This window comes from Pseudophryne corroboree, chromosome 5, assembly GCF_028390025.1.
Source record: "Pseudophryne corroboree isolate aPseCor3 chromosome 5, aPseCor3.hap2, whole genome shotgun sequence".
In the NCBI taxonomy this organism is placed as follows: domain Eukaryota; kingdom Metazoa; phylum Chordata; class Amphibia; order Anura; family Myobatrachidae; genus Pseudophryne; species Pseudophryne corroboree.
In genome coordinates, this window is record NC_086448.1 from 157,185,448 (window position 1) to 157,204,972 (window position 19,525).

Here is a 19,525-nt window from a genome sequence, read left to right on the forward strand (position 1 = left end):
CTCCAGACTGCCCTGCATCACCGCCAGCGGGTGGGCTCGGAATTCTGAGCCTTTTCCTCGCACCCCCAGTTGCGGGAGAATGTGAAGGAGGAGATGTTGACAGGTCGCGTTCCGCTTGACTTGACAATTTTGTCACCAGCAGGTCTTTCAACCCCAGCAGACCTGTGTCTGCCGGAAAGAGAGATCCAAGGTAGGCTTTAAATCTAGGATCGAGCACGGTGGCCAAAATGTAGTGCTCTGATTTCAACAGATTGACCACCCGTGAATCCTTGTTAAGCGAATTAAGGGCTGCATCCACAAGTCCCACATGCCTAGCGGAATCGCTCCGTGTTAGCTCCTTCTTCAATGCCTCCAGCTTCTTCTGCAAAAGCCTGATGAGGGGAATGACCTGACTCAGGCTGGCAGTGTCTGAACTGACTTCACGTGTGGCAAGTTCAAAGGGCATCAGAACCTTGCACAACGTTGAAATCATTCTCCACTGCACTTGAGACAGGTGCATTCCATCTCCTATATCGTGCTCAATTGTATAGGCTTGAATGGCCTTTTGCTGCTCCTCCAACCTCTGAAGCATATAGAGGGTTGAATTCCACCTCGTTACCACTTCTTGCTTCAGATGATGGCAGGGCAGGTTCAGTAGTTTTTGGTGGTGCTCCAGTCTTCTGTACGTGGTGCCTGTACGCCGAAAGTGTCCCGCAATTTTTCTGGCCACCGACAGCATCTCTTGCATGCCCCTGTCGTTTTTTAAAAAATTCTGCACCACCAAATTCAAGGTATGTGCAAAACATGGGACGTGCTGGAATTTGCCCATATTTAATGCACACACAATATTGCTGGCGTTGTCCGATGCCACAAATCCACAGGAGAGTCCAATTGGGGTAAGCCATTCCGCGATGATCTTCCTCAGTTGCCGTAAGAGGTTTTCAGCTGTGTGCGTATTCTGGAAAGCGGTGATACAAAGCGTAGCCTGCCTAGGAAAGAGTTGGCGTTTGCGAGATGCTGCTACTGGTGCCGCCGCTGCTGTTCTTGCGGCGGGAGTCCATACATCTACCCAGTGGGCTGTCACAGTCATATAGTCCTGACCCTGCCCTGCTCCACTTGTCCACATGTCCGTGGTTAAGTGGACATTGGGTACAACTGCATTTTTTAGGACACTGGTGAGTCTTTTTCTGACGTCCGTGTACATTCTCGGTATCGCCTGCCTAGAGAAGTGGAACCTAGATGGTATTTGGTAACGGGGGCACACTGCCTCAATAAATTGTCTAGTTCCCTGTGAACTAACGGCGGATACCGGACGCACGTCTAACACCAACATAGTTGTCAAGGACTCAGTTATCCGCTTTGCAGTAGGATGACTGCTGTGATATTTCATCTTCCTCGCAAAGGACTGTTGAACAGTCAATTGCTTACTGGAAGTAGTACAAGTGGGCTTACGACTTCCCCTCTGGGATGACCATCGACTCCCAGCGGCAACAACAGCAGCGCCAGCAGCAGTAGGCGTTACACGCAAGGATGCATCGGAGGAATCCCAGGCAGGAGAGGACTCGTCAGACTTGCCAGTGACATGGCCTGCAGGACTATTGGCATTCCTGGGGAAGGAGGAAATTGACACTGAGGGAGTTGGTGGGGTGGTTTGCGTGAGCTTGGTTACAAGAGGAAGGGATTTACTGGTCAGTGGACTGCTTCCGCTGTCACCCAAAGTTTTTGAACTTGTCACTGACTTATTATGAATGCGCTGCAGGTGACGTATAAGGGAGGATGTTCCGAGGTGGTTAACGTCCTTACCCCTACTTATTACAGCTTGACAAAGGGAACACACGGCTTGACACCTGTTGTCCGCATTTCTGGTGAAATACCTCCACACCGAAGAGCTGATTTTTTTGGTATTTTCACCTGGCATGTCAACGGCCATATTCCTCCCACGGACAACAGGTGTCTCCCCGGGTGCCTGACTTAAACAAACCACCTCACCATCAGAATCCTCCTGGTCAATTTCCTCCCCAGCGCCAGCAACACCCATATCCTCCTCATCCTGGTGTACTTCAACACTGACATCTTCAATCTGACTATCAGGAACTGGACTGCGGGTGCTCCTTCCAGCACTTGCAGGGGGCATGCAAATAGTGGAAGGCGCATGCTCTTCACGTCCAGTGTTGGGAAGGTCAGGCATCGCAAACGACACAATTGGACTCTCCTTGTGGATTTGGGATTTCAAAGAACGCACAGTTCTTTGCGGTGCTTTTGCCAGCTTGAGTCTTTTCAGTTTTCTAGCGAGAGGCTGAGTACTTCCATCCTCATGTGAAGCTGAACCACTAGCCATGAACATAGGCCAGGGCCTCAGCCGTTCCTTGCCACTCCGTGTGGTAAATGGCATATTGGCAAGTTTACGCTTCTCCTCCGACAATTTTATTTTAGGTTTTGGAGTCCTTTTTTTTCTGATATTTGGTGTTTTGGATTTGACATGCTCTGTACTATGACATTGGGCATCGGCCTTGGCAGACGACGTTGCTGGCATTTCATCGTCTCGGCCATGACTAGTGGCAGCAGCTTCAGCACGAGGTGGAAGTGGATCTTGATCTTTCCCTAATTTTGGAACCTCAACTTTTTTGTTCTCCATATTTTATAGGCAGAACTAAAAGGCACCTCAGGTAAACAATGGAGATGGATGGATTGGATACTAGTATACAATTATGGACGGACTGCCACGGTTAGGTGGTATAAAAAAACCACGGTTAGGTGGTATATAATACAATTATGGATGGACGGACTGCTTGCCGAGTGCCGACACAGAGGTAGCCACAGCCGTGAACTACCGCACTGTACACTGGTTGATAAAGAGATAGTAGTATACTCGTAACAACTAGTATGACGACGGTATAAAGAATGAAAAAAAAACCACGGTTAGGTGGTATATATTATAATACAATTATGGTTGGACGGACTGCCTGCCGAGTGCCGACACAGAGGTAGCCACAGCCGTGAACTACCGCACTGTACACTGGTTGATAAAGAGATAGTAGTATACTCGTAACAACTAGTATGACGACGGTATAAAGAATGAAAAAAAAACCACGGTTAGGTGGTATATATTATAATACAATTATGGTTGGACGGACTGCCTGCCGAGTGCCGACACAGAGGTAGCCACAGCCGTGAACTACCGCACTGTACACTGGTTGATAAAGAGATAGTAGTATACTCGTAACAACTAGTATGACGACGGTATAAAGAATGAAAAAAAAACCACGGTTAGGTGGTATATATTATAATACAATTATGGATGGACGGACTGCCTGCCGAGTGCCGACACAGAGGTAGCCACAGCCGTGAACTACCGCACTGTACACTGGTTGATAAAGAGATAGTAGTATACTCGTAACAACTAGTATGACGACGGTATAAAGAATGAAAAAAAAACCACGGTTAGGTGGTATATATTATAATACAATTATGGTTGGACGGACTGCCTGCCGAGTGCCGACACAGAGGTAGCCACAGCCGTGAACTACCGCACTGTACACTGGTTGATAAAGAGATAGTAGTATACTCGTAACAACTAGTATGACGACGGTATAAAGAATGAAAAAAAAACCACGGTTAGGTGGTATATAATACAATTATGGTTGGACGGACTGCCTGCCGAGTGCCGACACAGAGGTAGCCACAGCCGTGAACTACCGCACTGTACACTGGTTGATAAAGAGATAGTAGTATACTCGTAACAACTAGTATGACGACGGTATAAAGAATGAAAAAAAAACCACGGTTAGGTGGTATATATTATAATACAATTATGGTTGGACGGACTGCCTGCCGAGTGCCGACACAGAGGTAGCCACAGCCGTGAACTACCGCACTGTACACTGGTTGATAAAGAGATAGTAGTATACTCGTAACAACTAGTATGACGACGGTATAAAGAATGAAAAAAAAACCACGGTTAGGTGGTATATAATACAATTATGGTTGGACGGACTGCCTGCCGAGTGCCGACACAGAGGTAGCCACAGCCGTGAACTACCGCACTGTACACTGGTTGATAAAGAGATAGTAGTATACTTGTAACAACTAGTATGACGACGGTATAAAGAATGGAAAAAAAACCACGGTTAGGTGGTATATATTATAATACAATTATGGTTGGACGGACTGCCTGCCGAGTGCCGACACAGAGGTAGCCACAGCCGTGAACTACCGCACTGTACACTGGTTGATAAAGAGATAGTAGTATACTCGTAACAACTAGTATGACGACGGTATAAAGAATGAAAAAAAAACCACGGTTAGGTGGTATATATTATAATACAATTATGGATGGACGGACTGCCTGCCGAGTGCCGACACAGAGGTAGCCACAGCCGTGAACTACCGCACTGTACACTGGTTGATAAAGAGATAGTAGTATACTCGTAACAACTAGTATGACGACGGTATAAAGAATGAAAAAAAAACCACGGTTAGGTGGTATATAATACAATTATGGTTGGACGGACTGCCTGCCGAGTGCCGACACAGAGGTAGCCACAGCCGTGAACTACCGCACTGTACACTGGTTGATAAAGAGATAGTAGTATACTCGTAACAACTAGTATGACGACGGTATAAAGAATGAAAAAAAAACCACGGTTAGGTGGTATATATTATAATACAATTATGGATGGACGGACTGCCTGCCGAGTGCCGACACAGAGGTAGCCACAGCCGTGAACTACCGCACTGTACTGTGTCTGCTGCTAATATAGACTGGTTGATAAAGAGATAGTATACAATACTACTAATATACTGGTGGTCAGGCACTGGTCACCACTAGTCACACTGGCAGTGGCACTCCTGCAGCAAAAGTGTGCACTGTTTAATTTTAATATAATATTATTTATCATGTACTCCTGGCTCCTGCTATAACAACCTGCAGTGCTCCCCAGTCTCCCCCACAATTATAAGCTTTATATACAATACATTGATGTGCAGCACACTGGGCTGAGCAGTGCACACAGACTGAGTCACTGTGTGACTGTGTATCGTTTTTTTCAGACAGAGAACGGATATATTAAATAAAACAAACAACTGCACTGTCTCTGGTGGTCACTGGTCACTGTGGTCGTCAGTCACTAAACTCTGTCTGCACTCTCTTCTAATCTACAGTATCACAGCAATCTCTCTCTCTCTCTCTCTTCTAAATCTAATCTAAATGGAGAGGACGCCAGCCACGTCCTCTCCCTATCAATCTCAATGCACGTGTGAAAATGGCGGCGACGCGCGGCTCCTTATATAGAATCCGAGTCTCGCGAGAATCCGACAGCGTCATGATGACGTTCGGGCGCGCTCGGGTTAACCGAGCAAGGCGGGAAGATCCGAGTCGCTCGGACCCGTGAAAAAAAAAGTGAAGTTCGTGCGGGTTCGGATTCAAAGAAACCGAACCCGCTCATCTCTCATTTATTACTCAAATCTAGCATTCTTATTCTAATATTATACCTGACCTCAGAATGATGCAGACAATGACATGTCATATATAAGACTGCCTGATAATTTCATGCTTGGGTTTTGTATCCAGTACCGAGGCCTCGCCAGCAATGACAGAGCGCCCTAGCAATGTATTATTTACATAGACAGAAACAGTGCTAATTGCTGCAATATGTAATGTGCAGACATGGTGATACTTTGTTGGCATTTTAACTTGTTTTATTTCCTTATTGTTCTGTGCTGGTCCCCTGTGGGGGGGACACAGCTGTTTCCTCTTGAAAACAGAATAGGAGGCATTGTACAAACTTGTTGTTTGAAAAAGATCTGGCCACCATCGTAAATTGAATATTTAAAGCTTTTTTTGTGATGCGATTCTCAGCGGAGGACCAGATCTCATGCCCAATACATAAGCATCATTGTTGAGCATAGCAAAGACAAGCGTTGGTTGATAAACACAATTAAAAAATTATAATACTAAAGATAAATAATAAAATGATGAATGGTGTAATTCTTATTGTTTCCTTTTCTGCAGGCAACATTTAAAGGATGGATGGACATCATGTACGCTGCTGTGGACTCACGGGAAGAGGTCAGTACAGATCTGGATTTTTTCTCTTTTAAAGTAGTTTAACTTTTAAATTAAGGGTTTACATTGCTCAAATATAAAATGTTTTATTTCCTAACATTCTAAATTAATGGGTACTATTTAATACTGGATATCAGGTGAAAAAGGTCAACACTGGTCCAAAATGCTGCATTTTAATTTTAATTTAAATATTAAGTGATAACTAGGCCAGTGGTTCCCAAACACAGTCCTCATGACCAGAGCCGGCCCTAGGTATATGCAAACTAGGCAATTGCCTAGGGCATCTGGTATGCCTAGGGGCATCAGCAGCTTCTGCTGATTAAAATGCTATGCAGCATGCCTATATTCTGTGTGTAGCATTTCGTACGCAGATACAGCCACAGTCTCACACAGTATATAGGCATGCTGCATATCATTTTAATCAGCAGAAGCTGCTTGTGTATCCTAGCCACATAGCAGTGCAAATAAGATGCATTTTCATAAAAAAATAGGCACCCGACATTAGCAGAGCTGCCAGTTGACTCACGCTGGGAACTACATGTGTCATTATGTGTATAAGGGCATTCATAATGTGTAACATATGTGTAAGGGGCACTATGTGTGTCATTATGTGTATAAGGGCATTCATAATGTGTAACATATGTGTAAGGGGCACTATGTGTGTCATTATGTGTATAAGGGCACTAATAATGTGCGGCATATGTGTAAGGCCAAATGTGCACACTGTTCTTATTTAAATTACAGGGGGTAGGAAAACAAAAAAAGGACTGCTATGGGTGGGGGGTGATGGTGCTGGGAAAGGGGTGCAGGGTCAGAGGCGGAACTAGCGGTGGTGCTAGGGGGCACCAGCCAAAATTTTGCCTAGGGCATCATATTGGTTAGGGCCGGCTCTGATCATGACACCCAAGTAGTACATATATTGATATATTTAAAAGTTTCTATCATGAGCCCCCTTTGCCTTCTCTACTCCAAACTGTACATGTTAAGATCTTTTAGGGGCCTATTTATTAACATTATTTTTACTAAAAAAAATGTGAAAAAGGGTGTTTTCACACCCTTTTCACATTATTTTAGTATCACAAGATTGTACTAAAGGGCAATTGTAGGAGAATTCTCAAAAATCTCCTCTATGCCCTTATTATCACACTGCTTTAGTAAGCAGGTCGCATTTCACATAATTATAATGGGAAATGTGGTCTGATTGAATTTACTAACCTCAAATTGTGAAAAAATAAGTTAGAAGTACCTGGTGTTAATTTCACCAGCTGGAAATGGCGTTATGGCTGTTTTCTCAACACTGCAGATGCGATAATACTGCTTTTACTGCGTAATTACTAAAAAGCAGTCCAGCTCCGGCGTCCGTCCCCCCCCCCCCCCTCCCTCCCTCTGTGTTTTGCTAAGCAGCAGCAGCAGCCGCCGGAGGACTCCTGTTATTAGTAAGAAATGGAGCTCCTTTCAGCGCTGCATGACAGGTATATGGTAAGAGGGGAGACTGAGCAGCAGAGAGGGGAGAGTGGTAAATTATACATGTCACCTTACAAGATACAAAAAAAAAAAGCACGGGGGTGCAGGTTTGTAAGCAGCGTTGTCAGAATGTTAAACAGGAGAGCCACACAGTAGCCTTCTCTCCATACAGTGTGGGAGCCCTCTGTCCAGCGGTCGGCCAAGTGTCTCCAGTCACAGCTGCGCATGCTCAGTAGGATTAGACTCTACATTTGCACACAGTGTCTATTCACTGCTGCTCTGCTAAGCAGGGCAGCGGGAGACAGAGCCTCCCAACTGCCCTCCCCCCACCGCGTGACACTGCGGCCCGTGGGTGGGACAGTCCCCAAAAAAAGGGACTGTCCCGCAAAAATCGGGACAGTTGGGAGGTATGGCCTAGGCATGAGAATAGTGATACATTCCTGCGATTTAGATATAAATCGCAATGCAAATTGAATCTAATTTTTCACTTCATACGCGCAATGTAATTGTGATTTATGATAAATCTCCCCCTAAGTCTTTCTGTGTAAGTTTTGTGATGTAGCCCAAGCACCATTTTAGTTGTCCTTCTTTGTACACTCTCTAATGTATTTATAACCTTCTGGAGATATGGCTTCCAGAATTGGACACAGTATTCTAGATGAGACCGTACAAATGACCTATACAGTGGCATTATTACTTTGTTTTTCCTGCTACTGATTCCTCTCCCTATGCAGCCAAGCATCTAACTAGCCTTTCTCACTGCTTTGTTACATTGCTTCCCAGACTTTAAATAACTTGCAATGGTGACTCCTAAATCCTTTCCTCCTCAGTAGTTTCCATTATAGTATCATTGATTCTGTATTTAGCCAGAGGCAGAACTCTGGTAGGCAATGGAGTCATCTGCCGCCGGGCTCCTGCTCTGAAGGGGGGCACCTCTACTCCCATTCTGTGACACCATTGAATTAAGTTATTTGATAGCTGTCGCTGTCTTTTCAGTGGCCGACTTCCTCACTGGTCCCTGCACCTTAAAAATCACACCCTCTTTATTATACTGAATATACACATTTTACAAGTATCACACCCAGGATTAGAAACCACAACCTATTACACTGGAAGCAGACACCTTACTGATGAAGCTGTTTGCTCCTGTATAGGAAATATGAGAATTTTAACTATATGAAGCTACTTCTCTGACAATTACACATAACTTCATATAGTTAGAATTCTTATGCCTCCTATACAGGAGCAAATAACTCCATCAGTAAAGTGTCTGCTGTTAGTGTAACAGGTCATGGGTTCTAATCCTGGGTATGACTGCTAAGAAATGTGTGATTTAAAATAAAAGACAATTAAATGTATAAAATAAGAATTTACTCACCGGTAATTCTATTTCTCGTAGTCCGTAGTGGATGCTGGGAACTCCGTAAGGACCATGGGGAATAGCGGGCTCCGAAGGAGGCTGGGCACTCTAGAAAGATTTATGACTACCTGGTGTGCACTGGCTCCTCCCACTATGACCCTCCTCCAAGCCTCAGTTAGGACACTGTGCCCGGACGAGCTGACATAATAAGGAAGGATTTTGAATCCCGGGTAAGACTCATACCAGCCACACCAATCACACCGTACAACTCGTGATACTATATCCAGTTTGACAGTATGAAAACAACTGAGCCTCTCAACAGATGGCTCAACAATAACCCTTTAGTTAGCAATAACTATTTACAAGTATTGCAGACAATCCGCACTTGGGATGGGCGCCCAGCATCCACTACGGACTACGAGAAATAGAATTACCGGTGAGTAAATTCTTATTTTCTCTGACGTCCTAGTGGATGCTGGGAACTCCGTAAGGACCATGGGGATTATACCAAAGCTCCCAAACGGGCGGGAGAGTGCGGATGACTCTGCAGCACCGAATGAGAGAACTCTAGGTCCTCCTCAGCCAGGGTATCAAATTTGTAGAATTTTGCAAACGTGTTTGCCCCTGACCAAGTAGCTGCTCGGCAAAGTTGTAAAGCCGAGACCCCTCGGGCAGCCGCCCAAGATGAGCCCACCTTCCTTGTGGAATGGGCATTTACAGATTTTGGCTGTGGCTGGCCTGCCACAGAATGTGCAAGCTGAATTGTACTACAAATCCAGCGAGCAATAGTCTGCTTAGAAGCAGGAGCACCCAGCTTGTTGGGTGCATACAGGATAAACAGCGAGTCAGATTTTCTGACTCCAGCCGTCCTGGAAACATATATTTTCAGGGCCCTGACAACGTCTAGCAACTTGGAGTCCTCCAAATTCCTAGTAGCCGCAGGCACCACAATAGGCTGGTTCAGGTGAAACGCTGACACCACCTTAGGGAGAAACTGAGGATGAGTCCTCAATTCTGCCCTATCCATATGGAAAATCAGATAAGGGCTTTTACATGATAAAGCCGCCAATTCCGACACTCGCCTGGCTGAAGCCAAGGCCAATAACATGACCACTTTCCACGTGAGATATTTTAGATCCACGGTTTTTAGTGGCTCAAACCAATGTGATTTTAAGAAACTCAACACCACGTTGAGATCCCAAGGTGCCACAGGAGGCACAAACGGGGGCTGAATATGCAGCACTCCTTTCACAAATGTCTGAACTTCAGGTACTGAAGCTAGTTCTTTTTGAAAGAAAATCGACAGAGCCGAGATCTGTACTTTAATGGAGCCTAGTTTTAGGCCCATATTCACTCCTGCTTGCAGGAAATGCAGAAATCGACCCAGCTGAAATTCCTCTGTTGGGGCCTTTTTTGCCTCGCACCATGCAACATATTTCCGCCATATGCGGTGATAATGCTTTGCCGTAACATCTTTCCTGGCTTTAATAAGCGTAGGAATGACTTCTTCCGGAATACCCTTTTCCTTCAGGATCCGGCGTTCAACCGCCATGCCGTCAAACGCAGCTGCGGTAAGTCTTGGAACAGACAGGGCCCCTGCTGTAGCAGGTCCTGTCTGAGCGGTAGAGGCCACGGGTCCTCTGAGAGCATCTCTTGAAGTTCCGGGTACCACGCTCGTCTTGGCCAATCCGGAACCACGAGAATTGTGTTTACTCCTCGCTTTCTTATTATTCTCAATACCTTTGGTATGAGAGGCAGAGGAGGGAACACATAAACCGACTGGTACACCCACGGTGTCACTAGAGCGTCCACAGCTATCGCCTGAGGGTCCCTTGACCTGGCGCAATATCTTTTTAACTTTTTGTTGAGGCGGGACGCCATCATGTCCACCTGTGGTTTTTCCCAACGGTTTACCAGCATCTGGAAAACTTCTGGATGAAGTCCCCACTCTCCCGGGTGGAGGTCGTGTCTGCTGAGGAAGTCTGCTTCCCAGTTGTCCACTCCCGGAATGAACACTGCTGACAGTGCTAGAACATGATTCTCCGCCCATCGGAGAATTCTTGTGGCTTCTGCCATCGCCATCCTGCTTCTTGTGCCTCCCTGTCGATTTACATGGGCGACTGCCGTGATGTTGTCTGACTGGATCAGCACCGGCTGGTGTAGGAGCAGGGATTTTGCTTGACTTAGGGCATTGTAAATGGCCCTTAGTTCCAGAATATTTATGTGAAGGGAAGTCTCCTGACTCGACCATAGTCCTTGGAAGTTTCTTCCCTGTGTGACTGCCCCCCAGCCTCGAAGGCTGGCATCCGTGGTCACCAGGACCCAGTCCTGTATGCCGAACCTGCGGCCCTCTAGAAGATGGGCACTCTGCAGCCACCACAGTAGAGACACCCTGGTTCTTGGAGACAGGGTTATTAAGCGATGCATCTGAAGATGCGATCCGGACCATTGGTCCAACAGGTCCCACTGAAAGATTCTGGCATGGAACCTGCCGAAGGGAATTGCTTCGTAAGAAGCTACCATCTTTCCCAGGACCCGCGTGCAGTGATGCACTGATACCTGTTTTGGTTTCAGGAGGTCTCTGACTAGAGATGACAACTCCCTGGCTTTCTCCTCCGGGAGAAACACTTTTTTCTGGACTGTATCCAGAATCATACCCAGGAACAGTAGCCGTGTCGTCGGAACCAGCTGTGACTTTGGGATATTCAGAATCCAGCCGTGCTGGTGCAGCACTTCCTGAGATAGTGCTACTCCCACCAACAACTGTTCCTTGGACCTCGCCTTTATTAGGAGATCGTCCAAGTACGGGATAATTAAAACTCCCTTTTTTCGAAGGAGTATCATCATTTCCGCCATAATCTTGGTAAATACCCTCGGTGCCGTGGACAGTCCAAACGGCAGCATCTGGAATTGGTAATGGCAATCCTGTACCACAAATCTGAGGTACTCCTGGTGAGGATGGTAAATGGGGACATGCAAGTAAGCATCCTTGATGTCCAGGGATACCATGTAATCCCCCTCGTCCAGGCTTGCAATAACCGCCCTGAGCGATTCCATCTTGAACTTGAATTGTTTTATGTATGTGTTCAAGGATTTCAAATTTAAAATGGGTCTCACCGAACCGTCCGGTTTCGGCACCACAAATAGTGTGGAACAGTAACCCCGGCCTTGTTGAAGTAGGGGTACCTTGATTATCACCTGCTGGGAATACAGCTTGTGAATTGCCGCTAGCACCGCCTCCCTGTCTGAGGGAGCAATCGGCAAGGCAGATTTTAGGAACCGGTGGGGTGGAGACGCCTCGAATTCCAGTTTGTACCCCTGAGATACTATTTGAAGGATCCAGGGATCCACCTGTGAGCGAGCCCACTGATCGCTGAAATTCTTGAGGCGGCCCCCCACCGTACCTGGCTCCGCCTGTGGAGCCCCACCGTCATGCGGCGGACTTGGAAGAAGAAGCGGGGGAGGACTTTTGCTCCTGGGAACCTGCTGTTTGTTGCAGCCTTTTTCCCCTACCTCTGCCTCTGGACAGAAAAGACCCGCCTTTTCCACGCTTGTTTTTCTGGGTCCGAAAGGACTGAACCTGATAAAACGGCGCCTTCTTAGGCTGTGAGGGGACATGGGGTAAAAATGCTGACTTCCCAGACGTTGCTGTGGAAACTAGGTCCGAGAGACCATCCCCAAATAATTCCTCACCCTTATATGGCAAAACTTCCATGTGCCTTTTAGAATCTGCATCTCCTGTCCACTGGCGAGTCCATAAGCCTCTCCTAGCAGAAATGGACAATGCACTTACTTTAGATGCCAGCCGGCAGATTTCCCTCTGTGCATCTCTCATATATAAGACTGAGTCTTTGATATGATCTATGGTTAGCAGGATCGTGTCTCTGTCTAATGTGTCAATATTTTCTGACAGTTTATCTGACCACGCAGCGGCAGCACTGCACATCCATGCTGACGCAATAGCTGGCCTAAGTATAATGCCTGAGTGTGTGTATACAGACTTCAGGATCGCCTCCTGCTTTCTATCAGCAGGTTCCTTGAGGGCGGCCGTATCCGGAGACGGTAGTGCCACCTTTTTAGACAAACGTGTGAGCGCTTTATCCACCTTAGGAGGTGTTTCCCAACGTGACCTATCCTCTGGCGGGAAAGGGAACGACATTAGTACCTTCTTAGGAATTACCAATTTTTTATCAGGGAAAGCCCACGCTTCTTCACACACTTCATTTAATCCATCTGATGGGGGAAAAACTACGGGTAGTTTTTTCTCCCCAAACATAATACCCTTTTTAGTGGTACCTGTATTTATATCAGAAATGTGTAACACCTCTTTCATTGCCTCAATCATGCAGTGAATGGCCTTAGTGGGCATCAGGTTAGACTCATCGTCGTCGACACTGGTGTCAGTATCAGTGTCGACATCTGGGTCTGCGATCTGAGGTAGCGGGCGTTTTAGAGCCCCTGATGACCTGTGAGACGCCTGGACAGGCACGAGCTGAGAAGTCGGCTGTCCCACATTTGACATGTCGTCAAATTTCTTATGTAAGGAGTCTATACGTGCACTCATTTCTTTCCATAAGCTCAACCACTCAGGTGTCTGCCCCGCAGGAGGTGACATCCCTTCTAAAGGCATCTGCTCCGTCTCCACATCATTATCCTCATCAAACATGTCGACACAGCCGTACCGACACACCGCACACACACAGGGAATGCTCCAACAGAGGACAGGACCCACAAAAGCCCTCTGGGGGGACAGAGTGAGAGTATGCCAGCACACACCAGAGCGCTATATAATGCAGGGACTAACTGAGTTATGTCCCCTATAGCTGCTTTTTCTATATAATGTATACTGCGCCTAAATTTAGTGCCCCCCCTCTCTTTTTTACCCTTTTCTGTAGTGTAGACTGCAGGGGAGAGCCAGGGAGCTTCCTTCCAGCGGAGCTGTGAGTGAAAATGGCGCCAGTGTGCTGAGGGAGATAGCTCCGCCCCTTTTCCGCGGACTATTCTCCCGCTTTTTCCTATATTCTGGCAGGGGTATTTTCCACATATATAGCCTCTGGGGCTATATATTGTGGTATTTTTGCCAGCCAAGGTGTTATTATTGCTTCTCAGGGCGCCCCCCCCCCCCAGCGCCCTGCACCCTCAGTGACCGGAGTGTGAAGTGTGTGTGAGGAGCAATGGCGCACAGCTGCAGTGCTGTGCGCTACCTTGGTGAAAACTGATGTCTTCTGCCGCCGATTTTCCGGACCTCTTCTTGCTTCTGGCTCTGTAAGGGGGACGGCGGCGCGGCTCCGGGACCGAACACCAAGGCTGGGCCTGCGGTCGATCCCTCTGGAGCTAATGGTGTCCAGTAGCCTAAGAAGCCCAAGCTGGCTGCAAGCAGGCAGGTTCGCTTCTTCTCCCCTTAGTCCCTCGCTGCAGTGAGCCTGTTGCCAGCAGGTCTCACTGAAAATAAAAAACCTAATTTCTATACTTTCTTTCTAAAGGCTCAGGAGAGCCCCTAGTGTGCATCCAACCTCGTCCGGGCACAAAATCTAACTGAGGCTTGGAGGAGGGTCATAGTGGGAGGAGCCAGTGCACACCAGGTAGTCATAAATCTTTCTAGAGTGCCCAGCTTCCTTCGGAGCCCGCTATTCCCCATGGTCCTTACGGAGTTCCCAGCATCCACTAGGACGTCAGAGAAATACAGTATATAAAAAATTTTCAGAACACTCCACACACACACACACACACACACACACACACACACACACACACACACACACACTTACATACATACATATATTTATCTTAATATAGGAAATGGGGTGCACCAATATTTATCTTGCCTCCGGGCAACTGTGACGAACTTACGCCACTGTATTTAGCCTTTGGGATTTTGAGACCCAAGTGGATGATTTGGCATTTTTTAGCGTTAAACTGTAGTTGCCAGTGTTCCTGACCATTCCTCAAGTCTACCTAAATCGTCAATTATTTGTTTTACCTCTCCTGGTATGTCTACCCTGTGGCATATATTTGTTTCAGCTGCAAAAAGGCATACTTTCCCTTCAATACAGTTTGCAAATTGCAATGTCACCAACATAGATATTAAAAAGCACTGGGGTACTCCACTGGTAACATACCTCGAGAGAATGCACTCCATTTACTACAACTGTTTCCTATCCTTCATCTAGGTTCTTATCCATTCCCCTGTTTTATAATCCAATCCCACGCTTTCGAGTTTATTTAGCAGTCATGTGATATGGGACTGTGTCAAATGCTTTACTCAAGTCTAGCTATGCTACGGCCCCCCTTTGATCTATTACAGCAGATCTTAAACTTGGTCCTCAGGACCCCACACAGTTCACGTTTTGCAGGTCACCTAGCAGGAGCACAGGGTTATTCATTACTCACTGACTCATTTTAAAACATCCACAGGTCGAGCTCATTATTTTACTGGTGATTTTGTGAGGAGACCTGGAAAACATGCACCTGTAATCTATTATTTTAGTCACGGAATCAAAAAAGTCAATAAGATTCGTTTGTCATGATTTGTTATTTCCTCTTTTAAAAATCTATTCCTGTGGCCGACCAAATGAAAATATCAATTAAGTAATGTGAGTAGAAGGCCGTGATTTCATATAATATGGCAACAACATTAATGATTTAAGTACTATGAGCTGGATAGGTGACTCAAACGGATACATCCAATCAACAGCGGTTAAATTGTGCTGACAGTTTATAATCATCTTCATCACTTTGTCTCATTACACCAGACCTCCAACACCCACAACATTAACACCTCCTATACGTTCTGTATTTGACTTATGTCCTCTCACGCCTTCCCTCCATTGTTGCATCTCTTCTATGGTAAAGAGCCACAAGTGGTAGATGTGACCAAGGGGCATATTTATCATGTCCCGCATTTGTAATGTGGTTGGGGTATGATAATAACGACTAAATTCACAAAAGCAAAAACAAATATTTTCACATACCTAAGAGCCTGTTTTGGCGAAGAGAGTGAATGGTTATGCTATCACTTTCATTCTTGGCCAGCCTAATGAATCTGACATACATCAGTGGGAGCTAACGGAAGGAGATGCAAAAAATAGTAGCCTATGGGCTACTATAGGCTAACACCATCTGAAGATGGTGTTCGCTACTGGGCCAAGCTACTGTGTGCTTTGCATTCCCGTACTTGGTAAATCCCAATATAGCAGCCCCATCAAAATCTGTGATCAAAAATTGGGAACTACGGCAAATATCTAAATTTTCTTTCTCTGCTGAATTTTTTTACTATAAACATTTCACATATGAAAATAAATACTACACATAATGTCATATTACTATAGCCCAAAATGTAATAGGGCACTGATTCTTCTAGACCTTTTATTATTTTTATTGTGCCTATTTCAGCAGAAAGGGGAAGGGGTGGGCGTGTACGCCCTTCCAAGTCTACCACCGACACCTGGCTATATTTTAGCTGGTTGTCCAAGTGAGGATGTAGTTATGTGACCGACGGATGCTGACCACCCGTATCCTGCCCACCGGTAAAACAGCCCCAACCCTCCCAGTGCTTATACCAGTGGTTTCCAAACGCGGTCCTCAAGTCACCCTAATGTTCCAGTTTTTTAAAGATATCTAGGGCTCAGCACATATGGTTAATCAAATTGACTGAGGTACTTATTAAGTCACCAGTGGTCAAGCATGGATATACTTAAAACCTGGACCGTTAGAGAACCTATGGCTTATACTTTTCAATACAGTGCTTGCCATTATATGGTCATGCGCTATACTGCTCCAGTACTTGGGAGGAGATCCATCAAATCTTGGAGAAGTTGCTCATAGCAACTAATCAGCCCCTGTAATCAGCCTATATAATGACCTTTAGAAGCTGATTGGTTAGTACTTTATCTATTTCCAAACTTTGATACATCTCCCCTTTTGTATTATGTACTGTATAATATATACTAGAAATAGTAGAGTAGACTGAAGATTTAATGATGCATTCATTAAAACCAGTCAGGTTGCTGGCATTAGAAAAGCTATGTAGCATTCCCATTCATATTGTTAATTAAATAACTATTTTTTATTACAAGCAATAGTGGCAGCAAGAAGAGTGGCGATGAATGTAAAACATTAGTAATATAATGATTTCTTCTTTGCTGTCTCTGATTTACACTTGGTGGTCTTTATGTCATTGTTTTCTATGTGGTGACAGAACTGATTGACACATGTTTTTTATTATGCCGATCTATATTCCAGATGACATAAAGTAATCTACAGCGTGAATTGACTCTGAGGTTTCAGGAGGAGCTCAGTCATATAACAGCATTTATATGCACATATTTACCCGATTATGAATTGTATTATACAGTTCTCATGGTGATTAGTGACTTACAGTTATTATTAACAAACTTAAATAGAGTCTGAAATTCTCACAGTGTGTGTATTGTATTTGGCTGTATTTTACAACAGAAGTATAGCCGAAAACAACACATACGTACAGTATTAGACTGCATTTTCAAAGGGAAAATAGGCTTTTTTTTTTAGTGGCGTCGAGTTAAATGACATTAATTATGTAATATTGTCTGCATGTGTGTTTATGACCTGTAATGTTAACAATATGGAGCCTTGAGAGTTAAGGGGCCTAATTCAGACCTGATCGCAGCAGCAAAATTGTTCTGTAATGGGCAAAACCATGTGCACTGCAGGGAAGTGGGCGGGGGAAGGGGGGGTGAAGGGGGGCAGATATAACATGTGCAGAGAGAGTTACATTTAGGTAGGTTATATTGTTTCTGTGCAGGGTAAATACTGGCTGCTTTATTTTTACACTGCAATGATTTCAGTTTGAACACACCCCACACAAATCTAACTCTCTCTGCACATGTTATATCTGCCACACCTGCTGTCCACATGGTTTTGCCCATTAGACAACAATTTTGCTGCTGCGATCAGGTCTGAATTAGGCCCAAAGATGGTAACATGTTTTAACGGGAGTAATTCCAAGTTGATCGCAGCAGGAATTTGTTAGCAGTTGGGCAAAACCATGTGCACTGCAGGGGAGGCAGATTTAACATGTGCAGAGAGAGTTAGATTTTTTCACACCCTTTTCACATTCTTTTAATATCACATGAATGTATTAAAGGGCATTTGGATCCAAACCCTTTAACTTTTTTTTTAGAAAGCCACATCGCATTCCCCATACTTATAATGGGAAATGTGATGTGGCCAAATTTACTAAAAAGAAAATGTGAAAAATAAAGCAGCGTGCCCTGTGATAATCTCGCCAGCTCAGGCTGGCAAGATCACAGGGCAGCACTGCGATAGGGAGGCATTTGCCCAGCTTTCTCTGCCCCTTGCAGAGAAAGCTGAGCGGGACCCGGTTCCAAAGTGTAGAAAGTAAAAAAAAAAAAAGATCATACTCACCTGTCCAGGGAGCCGGTGTCCGCTGCTCTGGTGAGCGCTGCCGGGCACCGGGTCCCCCATGTGCTGTGATAAAGCTATCTATTTATCTTATAACATTCACAATAAATGGGTAAGAGACACAGTACGCAATTGGCGTATGGGGTACCGTAAGGGTACGCACTTAGCGTAGCATACGCTCAGCCGTGATCGAGACGCACATGCGACACGCTCGCTCACAGCTTAATGCGTGGTGTCGAGCACGCTATAGGCGGGCGACTACCGTAATGCTACGCTACCAGCGTAGCGGACGCTCGAGTCCACGAGGAGAACACGAGCGGCGCAGACGCTCACGGGATGACAATCAGTAAACCTTGAATGTAACACACAGAAAGGATACTCTTATGCTGTAAACCTTGTACTGAAATACGGTAGCGATATAACGCTGCTTAACCTTGTTAATGCTAAAGCTGCTTGAGCGTTTGAGACGCTCCTATTACCTTCTGCAATATAATAAACACATGATACCTGGCTAAGGTTCCAACACCTTTACTAACAAGCTTTTAGTTATATTGAAAAGGGGAAAAACAGTTTACAAGTCATACACTACAAGCTAACATATAATTCTAACAGAATATCTAGACAGAAATATACAATAGCGTCACAAACTTATACTATAACAGAGAGAGAGAGAATGGCCAATACAAACAGAGAACAAGTTGATTACAGAGAATTACTTACACACACTGGGAATGATCGCTGCGCAGCTTTCTGGTACCAGCTCCAAGTTAGTCAAGATGAAAACCGTTTGTGGAGAGTGAGAGAGCTGCCCAGGCTGGCTGATCTTATATACACTGAGTACAGTATACTACAAAGGGACCTATAATCTCATTGTTCATTGGACACAGGAATGTCTCCTTACATCATAACAAAAGGTCATAGGTTAGTTTGAACAGGTGGGCTGCGACTATATCAAACTGCAGAGGTGGGAGGGAATCTGAAGATTCCCGCCGCATGGGTAATGAATCGCAAATATAGTAAATGTCCAGAAAATACTAATGGCCATAACTATACGCAGGAGCGATTAATCTTTACCTAACCAGCACCAGATTGTTTCTAATAAAATATTCTTTAGTTAGGTACCAGACACAGCTGTTCAAACCCTGTCTGACCCTTCGTACCATACAAAGAGGAATTTCTCTATCCAGCGACCATTTACATTAAACAAACTTACAGTCATTATTAAGGGGAACATTATCTAAAAAACATACTATTTG

The 19,525-nt window shown here is 45.3% G+C and overlaps 1 protein-coding gene across 1 annotated transcript in view; it reads left to right on the forward strand.

The window, feature by feature from the left end:
* The window catches only part of LOC134927416 (sodium channel protein type 5 subunit alpha-like), a 782,837-nt gene that overhangs the window by 729,936 nt on the left and 33,376 nt on the right, over positions 1-19,525 (forward strand). Inside the window, exon 24 of the mRNA XM_063921835.1 lies at positions 5,990-6,046. Within this exon, the coding sequence (XP_063777905.1) occupies positions 5,990-6,046 (57 nt within the window). The remainder of the gene's footprint in view (positions 1-5,989; positions 6,047-19,525) is intronic.